The 12922-nt window shown below is 36.5% G+C and overlaps 1 protein-coding gene across 8 annotated transcripts in view; it reads left to right on the top strand.

The window, feature by feature from the left end:
* Positions 1–12922, top strand: part of RABGAP1L (RAB GTPase activating protein 1 like) — a 257389-nt gene that overhangs the window by 23372 nt on the left and 221095 nt on the right. For 7 of the 8 annotated variants that reach the window (XM_062004315.1, XM_062004314.1, XM_062004312.1 and 4 more), the window contains 5 exons: positions 6238–6405; positions 7673–7865; positions 9661–9871; positions 11499–11673; positions 12465–12625. In XM_062004315.1, coding sequence (XP_061860299.1) covers positions 6271–6405; positions 7673–7865; positions 9661–9871; positions 11499–11673; positions 12465–12625 — 875 coding nt within the window. In that variant the 5' untranslated portion in view covers positions 6238–6270. Of the gene's footprint in view, positions 1–6237; positions 6406–6556; positions 6581–7672; positions 7866–9660; positions 9872–11498; positions 11674–12464; positions 12626–12922 lie in introns of those variants that run through there. The other variant, XM_062004318.1, reaches the window with a different exon arrangement.

Raw genomic sequence — 12922 nt, 5'->3', positions numbered from 1 at the left:
TTTTGTGGTGGGTTGGCTGCTTTTTTTTTTTTTTCTCATGTTGATAGTACTTGTAAAGAGCCTCAATTAGTATGTATCACCAAGAGACATGCATGCTAGTGTAATCTGTTCTTCAGCTGATGTCTTTTACACACTGACTTCTGTGTTTGGACAAATCACAGGCCCGAATACTTGTTTAAATATTAAAATGCTAAATTGTTAAAATCCTCCAACCTTTTAACTGTGTGTTGTCTAGGGTGTTGTTTGTCCTCCATGACTCCCGTTTGCTAAAACTGAAAAAAAAAAAAAATCATAGTACTCAGCTTGGTAGGAGACTATCTTTGTAGCAAGTAGCTTACCTGATGGCCTTAGCTGGATGGATACTTCATCTAGTGTTCGCAATGCTTCTTCCACCAAATATGTAAACTCTAGGGGCTCAGATGAGGATTTGTTCTGTTTTTAAATTTACTTGTCATTTTCATGTTTTTGACTTCGTGCGATGATTTCTGCTGAAAAGGAGAGATGGTGGTTCTTTGCTTGGCTGTATATGTCAGCAGTTTCCTTGCCCAAGTCACATTCCAGTTAAGGACCAACCACATGCCTACCATTTTTCTAGAAGGGTTCTTCACTCTGATCATCTTGAAGTTAAGATAAACCCAGTATTTTTCCCTGAGTGACTCCAAGCTATGAGTCTTTGTAGTATTTAAGTCGTTCAGAGATTTATGTGTATCCGGAGATTCAAACCAGGAAAGGTATTTTCTCTCCTTTGTAACAAATGTCTCAGTAATAATAATGTGATGTTAGAATTTATCTGAGAAAATATGGATGTAGTATATTTTTGAAGGATGACAAATATTTTCTTGTTTACCTAGTTCTCTTTTGATTCTGTTTTCTTAACCAAGAAACAATAATTTATCAGATTGACGTGTAAAAACAGTCTGCAAAACCTCCGTATCTAGGCACTTGGTACAACAATTAGAAACAGTTGTTGTCCATGAGCAGACTAATTATTTGCTATTGCCTGCATAATAGATGTTTGCTTTCACAGAGGAGACAGTGTTGCCAAAATATGTGGTTACTTCTTTCTAGTTGTGGGATTAAAAAAAAAAAAAAAAAAGTGTTTCTTTTCCTTTGGAAATACTTTTGACCTTAACATTGCTTTCCAGGAAATTGTTTTTTCTATATGTGCTTTAAATAGTCTTTCACTGCCAGAGATAAGACATAGGGAAGCAATGTATGGGTAATAAAACAGTAGTTAGCATGAATACAGAGACTTAGCTTCTTATATAAATGTTACTCAAAGAGCAGTTGAGATTAAGGATAAAATTGAAGTGCTGTTGTTGTCAGTGAGATGTAAACAAATAAATTTCATGACATCTGGTATTTTTTTTTTTCATATATGTCCACTCAATCAATAGCTAAAGGAATTTGATGGAAGGATTTTGTACTGCTTCAGCATACAGTATTATAAGGAATTTTTAAAGACTCTTTACCTTTTCAATGCTTTTTCATTGAAAGCTTTGTGTATGTGAAACATTTATTAGTTTTATGTGGAAGGTATGACTCAATGTTAGCAAGTGCATCAGATTGAGAACTATGGTAACACATCACTTTGACATGTTCTGGAAAGTAAGATGCTGTGATCAAGACATTCCATGATACATATGTTCATGTCGATGTCTGTCCAGTTGGAATCTGACCACATCACTTCAGTCAACTAGAAATATGAGTCACCCTGTGCCTGTGGTTTCAAGTTTGGTTAACTTAATGCTCTTTTTACTGTCATGCACTATATTGTGCAGCTCAAAAAAATTGGAATAAACCATGCTTTTCAGTATGCGTTTGTACATCAGATGCGTGTTAGCAGATAGTGAATCTCTACATAGCTGTATTGGACCTTCTCTTTCATAAAAGTTGCAAGATGCCCTTGAGGAGCTGTAGGTCTGAAAATGGGTAGTATTTCCCAGTGTCTTATTTGGGGTATGTGTGTTTTATTAGTCACCCGAATGTGGAGGAAAAATTATCTTCTCTGTAGGAAAAAGCGTGCATGTTCGAGATACTTTTGTAGAAATTACTCCCTAGCAGTAGTAGTAGATACTTCCCAATGTTTCTTACTTTGAAGAGAAGTTTCAAAGCAGCATTTGTTGTCATTTTTCTGAAGGCTTCATTGGAAGAGCTCTTTGCTCTGGTAGTTTGAGAAGTTACCATCTGGTCTGAAGTTTCAGTCTTTGGAGCAGTGTTGGCTGAAACAGAAGGTGTTATTCACACCTTTGCCATATTTGCTTATTTGGAGCTAAACTGCACTAGCAGCTTAAAGCTGCTGGACTCAAGCAAAAGTAGCTGAAGTGCATTGTATTTGATGACTTTCCTGTCAGCCCCTCTCTGCTGGTGACTACCCAGGATCCTTTAAACTGATAAAGCTAAAGCTCCTTTGTCACTATTGTGAGCCAGCATTCAGTTTGCTCTTAACTTCAAGAAGTAAGCTTAACCTGATTGTAGACTGTACAACTGTCTGTATGCTCTAATGCAGTCAAGAGTAAATTCTGGTATTCTTTACTTTAAACTTTTCATCCAAAAAGGACAATCAAGTAAATGAGACTTATGTAAGAGTTTAGTAGAAGGGACCTGTTCTTATTTTTTGTACATCTCTACTGGATGGTAGTGTCATTGGCTCTTTACTCATGGACTTAAACACTTGAACTCCCCTTTTTCCTACAAAAAGTAAAAAGAGTAAGTCCTCAATAGGACTAAAGGTCATGTCAAAACATACATGGCATAACCATCTACTGACTGGAGGTGACTGGAAAGTCCAGAATGCAGGTGACTTCTTGTTATTAAAGCATAGAAAAAAACCTCCTTCAGATGTTCTACTTCTTCCCTTCTCCAAATAACCTTAATGCATGATTCTTTTAGAGTAAGTTTTTATTATTTTTATTGTTTTTCTTCATAAATGCTCATCTGAAGTATTAGGTTATGTGACTTTATAGTGTAAAAAAAGAAACTTTTTCCCCTAAGCTCTGAATAGCTTAGTACTTCAGATGGTGTAAAACTCAATGGTCTTCATGAGACTCAGTTCTTAAACTCTGACATGAACTTTACTGAAGTTGTTGAATTGGAAAAAATTATTTGAACATGATTTTTGCTCCTTTGTTTCTCTCTGGCATTAAATTCAAAGATTTATCATAAAATATTCGTAAGGTCATTGAATCATAGAACAGTAGGTGTTGGAAGGGACCTTGAGAGATCATTTAGTCCAACCTCTCTGCCAAAGCATATCCACCTAGATCAGGTCGCACAGGAACGTGTCCAAGTGGATTTTCAAGACCTCCAGAGAAGGAGACTCCACTACTCATCTAGGCAGCCAGTGCCAGTATAAAGCTTTTGTTTTCTAAATAGCATGTGTCTAGAATGGGAGAGGAAATGAACAGTCTGTTCACTTGGTGATTTCATTTTTAATACAGATTTTCCAGGAACAATGTAGAGCACTGCTATTAATTAGGTAGTCTTAGCAGAAGATCTGAGCAGTTTGTAGACTTGTTCTTGTGTCTGTATCTGCGTGAGCAAGAGAGTGTAGAACTGCATTTGATTCGTGTTGGACCTGTTCGCACTTGTGTTTTGCTACTAAACTGAAACTAATGTGGCATTGTTTTGACTGAAATGGAATAGAGGGCATTCATGTGGATAACACTGACAGCATGTTGGAGTAGATTATAATGAAAGACTGGAATGGTAATTTATCAACTAACATAGAAGGTATGGAGAAAGGTATGTGTCTGCGCGGAACGTGGTGCTTTAAGCTGCTTGTAAAGACCAGCTTGGAGTATACTCTTACGGACATTAAAGGCCTTGCAACTCAAATGTAATTGCAAGAATGTATGTGGTATGCTTTCAAGTGTCTCATCTGAATAAAAAGCTGCTTGTAGACTTCTAATGTTTATAAAATTTCAGATAAAATTTCGGGAAGTAGGATTTCTGTTAAGCTGCCTTTATCCACACAGGGCAAGAACAGATATTTTGTCCATCAGTATGTTTTTCTAGCTGCATTATTGTAATTTTCTCTGACTTTACAAATGTTACATTTTCCCTGGTTTTATTATTAAAATATTGCTACAAAATCCCTTTTCCTAGTTCACAATGTGCCTGTCATTTCTTTGCTGCCAAAAGAGCTGTTGATATGCCAATGTTAGCAACTTGCATTTGTCTTAATTATTAATTATTATTATATTAATTATTAAATTAGTAGAGTAGAACCATTTCATGTTGGAGTTCTTGTGTTATTTTTTGGTAAGTAAGCACAAAAAATAAACGTAGACTAAACCACAGAAGTTACTCAAAATGGCATATCTTATGATCTCTCCCTTTCTTCTGTAAATGTGCTAGAAGAAGTGGTGGAGCTTCATCTTTGCCATCTTCAGTAAGCCTCGCACTAGTAGATATGGAGTGGTACAGAGAAGCTTTTGATAGACGAGATCTTTGCTTCTGCTGTGGCTGACAGTCATCCATGATGGTGTAACTGCAGAGATAATGATTACTCATAATATGCTGTACTTGGGGAGCATGATTTTATCTCCTTTCTTTGCCTTCAAAGAGTTCCATAGTGATAGAATCATAGGATGGTAGGGATTGGAAGGGACCTATGGAGATCATCTAGTCCAACCCCCCTGCCAAAGCAAATCCCTCTAGATCAGGCTGCACAGGAACGTGTCCTTCACTTTTATATTGAGAATTTACTTTGAAATTAATTTTGAGCTAGACTTGAGCTGTTTGTTGCAAGTAACACACAAACTCTTCAGGAACATTTTTACAACATGACATTTGTTAAAAAATACATAAAGTTAATAAACTGTTTGTAACATATGAAAAACCTTGTATATTAGAACTTTACCTTTCTTTTGCCAGAAAGGTCTTGAAAGTAATGATGAAAAAAAAGAAACAGAACTTATTCTAGCAGTGAATCCATTAACTAGGCTAGGGTGGGGCTCAGATTACATAATCTGTCTGAAAAATACTCATGCCTATGTGTTTGTGCTTAGTATGGAGAAAGAGAACAGAGAGCACTAAGATGCTAATCCAAATTTGTAATTGCTGTCTGAATGTTATGACTGTTGTTTAGTGGCTTTTTTGTAATGTGAATATGTGAATATTCTAACAAGTTTTTATGGAGTTCTCTGAAGAACTTGAGTTTGTTAGTTACTTTGGGATTTCTATAGATAATAGTCTCACCAAGTTGATGTGTAAAATGATGTCTAGGTCAGGGAGAAGGAAAATTGTTTTCAGGTGTTGCATGTATAAAGGGTTATGATAAGCCAAGTCTTTGAAAGAGCAAAACCATAATGACTGTTTCAAAAGGCATACAAAGTATTTTTGTATTGGTAATAGTTTAGTTCTCACACTTGTTTTTTTTTTTTTCTTCTGTCCAAGGTTACTGACCTGCCTCTTGTGGCTGGCATGTTAAGTAACACCTGTGCAGAACAGTGGAGGACATGCATGTCTTGGGTTTTTTTTAGTTCCGTTTTTGTGGTTCCTTAAAGCTAGACCTAAATTTGCATTCTTTTCTTGATCACTTATTGCTTTGGAGCTTTGCTTGAGAAGCAAGTGTGGTGAGATTCTGCACCTTGGTACTGCTGTCAAGCTAAACTTGTCCTTGTTTACCAGCCACCATAGCTGTTGGCTCCAGCTACTCCTCTTTGGGCACTTCCCAGACTTGCAAAGATGACAGTAGCAATTTGTTTCCCCTGTGCTATACGTGACATTTCCGAACTCTGAGTTTTAAGGGCAGGAAATCCCAGCAATCAGACAGAAATTTTTCAGTAAACTGAAATGGAAAGAAACCATAACTGGAGATGTACACTGTTGATAAAGTCTGTATGAAAAAAAATCTGTTTTCAGACACAAACAATAGAAAACATAGATCCATTTAAAATATAAAATGTCTAATATACAGTGATTTTTATTCTAGCTCTTCATTCCTTTAGGAATGGGGGAAGACATTCTGAATTCATGCAGGTGATACTGTCTTTATTTGATGTCTACCTACAGCAGCTGTCCTCATTCTGAAGTGCTTGGAATAGTTTTTATTCTGTAGTTTTTTTATCAAGTTGTAATATAGACACTGACCATTATTTTACCCATCTTTTTTGTTTCTAGTGTTACTTTTTGCTGTTGGGCAAGGGAAGATTAGTAACTTCATACTACACCTATTAGCATATTATTTAAAGCTTCCAAACTATTTCTTTAATGTTTTTCCTTCTTTGCTAGGTTCTTGTGGCAGGAGGGGAATACTGACTTGAGATGGAAGTCAGATCATCATTTAGCAAAGGCAGCAGGATTCCTGAAACTGTATCCACGTTAATAAATAAAGAATTTGTCCTGGTTCATCAGCAATCTGAGGACACCCCTGGAAAAGAAGAAAAACCTCAGCTAAAGGTTTACATTTACTTTAAATGTGTAATATGATTTGTATTGATCAAAAGACTGCAACTTCTTTTCAGTATTGAATTATACTTGTATATGCATGAGAAGACTCTTAGAGCTCAATTTAAGCAAATCCGTCCAAAAGTGGCAGTTCAGTTTTTCTTTTAATAACTTCTTCAGGGATCAGGTTTGTTAATATTCTGTCCTTTTATACATTAGTAGAAGACTAAAGCTCATTTCAGAGAATGAGCTTCAGCTTAAAGCTTGGGAAATATTATTTATTTATAGATCAGAGACTCTGAATGTTGTTGTCTTAAAATAATGTAATTAGGCTGTAGGGAAATGAGCCATGGATGGTATTGGTTGTTCATTTAGTTTTCCTGTTTAATGCTACTTTAGGCATGACTAAGACCTTTTCTGAAAACTTTCCACCTCTAAGTGGCAGAATATTTTAGTATTTGCGCAACAACCAATTGGTGAATTGCAAGTTGAGTTGCAGTAGCTGATTTACTGGTTTTTAGTCTGTTTGCAACAATAGGAACTTGTTCCCCTTGAAATAACAGTAACTTCTTAGTCTGTCTTTGCATACTTGTTCAGAAGTTATTTACAACCCGTTATTTCTGTCTGTATTAAACACTAGCTGCATCTTTAGTAATTATAGAATCACAGAATTATAAAGGTTGGAAAAGACCTTGGAAATCATCGAGTCCAAGCAGTAACCCAGTACAATAACTGTAAAGAGAAAGGTAAACTGGAAGTAGAATCCATAATGCAACTTTATTGTTGACCATGGGATTTTTTTTTTTTTTGTCTCAAAAGCTAATGCTTTCAAAAGGCTGTTTTGGTTATGTGTTTTTTTTTTTTTTTCCCTTAGGGAATGTGTCTTGCCATTTTCTTGCTGTTTCCTTAGACTTGCACGTCTCCTCTGGGTGGGACAATTGGTGAAACAACTGAAAGGGATTGGATATGACCAATAGAGTAAACTGTGAGACTAATCCACAACAAAGTCTGTTGATCCTTGTTCTGAATGGAGGATCTAAACACACAAACCTGTTATTTAATGAGAAGTCTGTAGTTTATAGATGGGTAGTTGTTGGAGTAGCAGTGAGAATACATCCATTATATGGATTATAGATTCTTTAATTTTGATGATTCTTAGTGTATTGTCTTGTTCAGCAAAGTTTCTTAACTTCTGCAATAAGACTATGTGTTTGAAAAAGAATACTGAAAGTAAAACCAGAAGTACCTTTAAAAAAGTGTCATCTCCTTCTACTTACAGGTGTTTTCAAATGGAGATGATCAGCTGGAGAAGGCAATGGAAGAGATACTGAGGGATTCTGAAAAAGACCAGAACAATTTCACTGTTCTCCAAGAGGGTTCCAGTGATGCAAGCAGCCAGGCAGCTAGAGATATGACAGCAGGTCAAACAACTCAGCCATCTTTGCACCTTGTTTTAGACCCTTCTACTACAGGTATTGCTGAAGTGCTTCCCCCCCTCAATCCTGTGTGGCAACTTTTTTCTTTATGCAGTTTCAAGTTAAACTTAAAATGAATATAAAGCTCCATTCCAAAACTACATACCGAAGAATACTCTGGGGCCTCCTCTCCTATTCTGGTTAGTTGATGATTATAGACAGGAAGAGATTATCATCAGATTGATACCCTGTGCTGCTGTATTTTGGTCAAGATAGTTTTCATTTTGTCTCCAGCCCTAGATGAGTTAGTCTGAAGTATTGTATAACTTGATGAATGGAGTATAGTTAAGATAGAGATGCTGTTGATGGCGTATGAGAAGTTTCAGGGCAGTGTTCGTTGACAGTACTACCTGCAAATGAAATACACTCTGAGCAAATGGATAAACTTTTCAGCTCTGATTCTATCACCAGGTGTCAGTGAGGACAGCTTTAGATTTGGTATTTGCTGGGAATGATTCTGATATTTGAGTTTTTGGGGAAAAAGGGAGACCCAGAAGCTTTGTGTGTATGAAAGCTAATATGAACTGTATCTATTTTATGTAAAATATATTGTATGTGTTTAATTGTATGTTTTAGATATATGTTAGGAATAAAATGTGGCTATTTTTGTGGGCCTTGAAGAAGAATTATTTTTCCCTTCAGTAGTACACAGAGCACTCCTGTGCCATTGTGGCAGATAATTCCCACAGCATCTGTTTGGGAAGCCGTTTTTTAAAAAAAGAAAGTTGTTATGGTAGAATAAGGCAGACAGTTTATGCATAATGGAAACAGCCTTCTCTTATATACACGTGTGTTGTATTTTTGAGAAACTTACCTTACTGGCTTCCAGTTTGACGTGATTCAAACAGAACAGAACCTTTAGCAGGAATGAACAAAGAACTGCTGGAATTCACTTCCTGGAATAATTCTGTTTTCCAACCTTTATGGTTTCAGTATTATGGAAATATTAGCTATAGTAATAAGTAGTAGAAATAACAGGGCAGATTTCTTAGAGAGGTCTGGAATGTCTCTTTGGAGACAGCAAAACTCAGCTGGACATGGCCCTGAGTAAACTGATCAAGTTTTGAAACTAGGCCTAATCTAACTTGATCTGGTTTTGAGCAGGAGTTAAAGCAAGGTGACCTTTAGAGGTCTTTTCCAACCTAGGTTATTCTGACTCCATGCTTAAGATTTTCTTCCAGCTGTCTTCTCATTTCTCAAATGTCAAAATGCCTTGGGGAAAAAAAAAAACCCAACAATAATAGCAAAAGTACCCAAAGCTCCCTCAAGATCAAATCTGTCCATAGTAGTGGGACAGTGGAAAAAGAACACTTTTCTGCTGAGTAAAGACACAAGCAGATAGTCTTTTTATTTTCTTCAGCTCTCTAATGGTTTCATGCAGTTATTGTACCTGTCCTAGCGATGTGAACCACATTTAGTAATTATACACAAGCAGCAAAGACATATGAGACAAAAATTAGCAGCATCTTTATTCAGAATGGAGTACTAATTAGGAGGAAGCATCTACAAACTAAAGAACATCTGGGAGTTGGGGCTTAAAGAGAAATTGTATTCTAGCACTGCTAAGAAGAATCAAAAGATAGTATGTCCCTGTGCCATACTTGGAGGTAGGCATTAGAACAGAGTACACTTACTGTAAAGCTGACAAATGGATTCCTTACTATTGGAGTTGTACTTTTGACTCCCATGTCCGTTCTCAGAAGAAGTGGGAGATTTTTTCATGGAACTCATTGAGAAAACAATGTGTAAAAATAAAAAGAAATTGTTAAAGAAGTGATTTCTTCTTTTTCAGAAGTCTCTGCACCAAGGCCATTGTCTGCCAGTCAACCTTTGGAAGAGGATAGTGTGCTGTTTAACAAACTGACTTATTTAGGTTGTACAAAGGTGTCTGCCCCTCGAAATGAACTGGAAGCTCTCCATGCTATGGCAAACATGAAGTCCTCCAGTCAAGCCCCTTTACCTGTAACGCTTTATGTTCCGAACATTCCAGAAGGTTCTGTAAGGTAATGTGCAAATATTTATTTTGTTATTTGCACACATACATAAAAGGTAGATTCTGACAGGGAAGTAGAATTGCTGTATTTGTGCCTAAAGTTCTTGCTGGAGACAGCTATTTTTGAGGAATTCCTCTGAACAACAGAATGCATGGTCAGATTTAACAGGCAGTATGCACCACTGCATACTATTGGTGGTAGCAGCTACCATGTAGTGTCAATAAAAGCTGATTTTTCTGCCTGCATCTCTGTCCAAATATGATAGTAGGAGATAAATTGCAAAGGGAAAACAATGTGTCTGTTGTATCTGTAATCCTACTGGCTTTGGGTTAGCTGAAGAAGTTTCAGGTTTAGACTCTTCCATATATGTTGAGGACTTGAGATGCTAGCCTCTGCAGACATTGCTGTGCTAAAGCCAAGTCTCACCTGTGTCTGCCTCATGATGCATATGTTGATAGTGTCTGGATACTAGATACTGGAAAACATTTCCTTGCCCCATGTGAGAAGAGTCTTTTAATTAGTGATGAGAGAATGAGGGTTCTTAATCAGGGTACACTAAAGGTGCAGCTCTATCAGTCTCTACTTCTAGATTTGAGACTATCTCAATATTCAAGATTTTGATTTTTATATTGAAACTGATCAGAAAATATCTGAAGGATATGATTACATTTCCTTTCCTGTGCTTCACCTATACATTGACAGTCATCTGACACAGAAAGACAGAGGAATCTTTGAACACATATTATTTTCTTCAATTTTGCTCTTTGAATGAAGTTTAAGATTTTATCTGACATTATGGCAATATTTGAATAAGGAAATTACACTGCATACTTTTATGATAATGTCATGATTTTGCAAGGAGCTGCTTTTGCTTGGTAACAGGGAGAGAGGGCTACAGTGTAGGCCCTATAAAGAATTCTCAGACTTTCCCCTTGCTCTGAGGTTCGGACTCACCTCTGGCCCAGCCGGGCCAATCTGTTGCCAGTGCAATTCCTATTGAGGACGGGAATTTGAAGTGCTTCGGAGGAGGTGTAAGAGTGGTACAAGATGGAGATGACCATCTGGAGCCCACAGTCAGAGAAGGAGGAAGGAAGGAGGAGTGCTGGACTGGAGACCCCTCTGCAACCCGTAGCAAGAACACAGACTGTGCTCCTGCAACCCGTGGAGGGCAAAAGCAGGACTGAGAGCCACAAGCAGCTCTGAGCAGCATTTGCTAAACCAAATAGTCCTGTAGATTCTGAATAGTAATGGTTTCTTAATGTGTTCTTAATCAGAAATTTAAGTTTTAATAGTGTTGAACTTTTATGACTACTCTTGTTTTTACGTTTCTACTCTTGTGTTTTTTGCAAACAGTTGCAGAGCACCATTGGTCATTGTTATTGCACAATTCAGAGGCGCTCTATTTGTCTGTATTATGGCATATAAAAGAAATTAAGCCAGTGTTACAAACAGAAATGTCTGATCTTAAATTTGGAAAACCTGACATTTCTGTCCCTACTGCCCATCTTGTGTACTTCAGTTTAATAGTAATTACAGTTTAGCTATTTGTTTATCTAATTGCAGAAAAGCCTTTTAGGTAGGCCTGCCTGTTTTACTGACCTTTTCCTTTGATCTTCCCTATTCCTTTCCTTGACAGAATAATTAATCAATTGAACAATGTGGAGATAGCCTCTTTTCCAATCTATAAGGTGTTGTTTTGTGTGCGTGGACAAAATGGAACTTCAGAGAGTGACTGTTTTGCATTTACTGAAAGCAGCTGTGGAACAGAAGAGTTCCAGCTTCATGTTTTCTCCTGTGAGATTAAAGAGGCAGTAAGTATTAAATGTTGTTCAGTGACTAGTACAAAGGGCATAAATGGTGTTTTAAGACGTTATTTCAGACGTCAAAATAGTGCCTTGAAAAATATGGCAACACCTGAGTTTCATGGAATGTGCAACTAGTCATACATGAATAATTTTATATATATTATATATATATTTATTATTATAGATATTTTTTATATATATATATAAAAGAAAATACTGTAGTGGGAAGATTTAGAAAACCTAAGTTAAGACAAGTATTCTGTTTTTCAGGCCTCATTTGGGTACGTTTCAGACTAAAGTTGCAGTGTAGACCTTGTGAGTTAGGAAGAATTGTTGTACAAACACTGCCTTAGATGTTTTAGGAAGAACTATGGGATAGTTTGTGAGAAAAGGGTTTTCTAGGGTGGAAAATAGAGGTTGAAAAAGAAGAAATTTTTTTTTTAATCATCTGCAGAAACAAGCTGTAAGTTTTGTTGTTAAATACACAACCAGAAAAGTACATTATTCAGATCCTCTAATGAGTTGGATTCCTAATCTTGTAATATATTCCAGTTTACTGAACATTACATGAGTAGTGAATGTGCTATGAATGGAAATAGGAGATGCTGTTACTGAATTTGCTTGGTTATTAATCACCAGATTTGAATGTTTTGTGTTACATGAGGCATACTTTGTTTTCAGTATAGCAGGCAGGCAAGTAACAGTAATTTTATGACCTTCAAAAACACATCACAATATTCCATTAAAAATTCTCATTTATTTTTGATGGAGCTTTTAATTCTTTTGCTTTTCTGCAGGTCAGCCGAATTTTATATAGTTTCTCCACAGCATTCAAACGTTCTTCCAAGCAAGCATCTGATCACGTTAAGGACTTTGTTCTTCCAACTCCAGATAGTGATGTGTACACTTTCAGTGTTTCCTTAGAAGTCAAAGAAGATGATGGAAAAGGAAATTTTAGGTAATTTGAATGGAAAGGGAAGAGTAGAAATCTTATTGAAAAAAAGCATAGCTCTGCTTACAGAATGCACAGCTACTGTGTTGCAATAAAATTGATTTGACCTCTTCTAATAAGTAGACTTTCATAAAGCTGTTGCTTTGCTTTTACAGTTTTCTTCTCTGTATCTTTTCTGTAAAAAGATTAAAAATCAGGATATCTTTTTCAAGTTAGTTTCTTTAAAATACACGATTTCTGGTAGGGGTGATCAAGGTAGGCCTGTGTAAATGGAAAAGATACTAAATCTGTTGAAAACGTCAG

Source organism: Colius striatus, chromosome 10, assembly GCF_028858725.1.
Source record: "Colius striatus isolate bColStr4 chromosome 10, bColStr4.1.hap1, whole genome shotgun sequence".
Taxonomy (NCBI): domain Eukaryota; kingdom Metazoa; phylum Chordata; class Aves; order Coliiformes; family Coliidae; genus Colius; species Colius striatus.
This window is presented reverse-complemented; position numbering and strand designations above follow the sequence as displayed.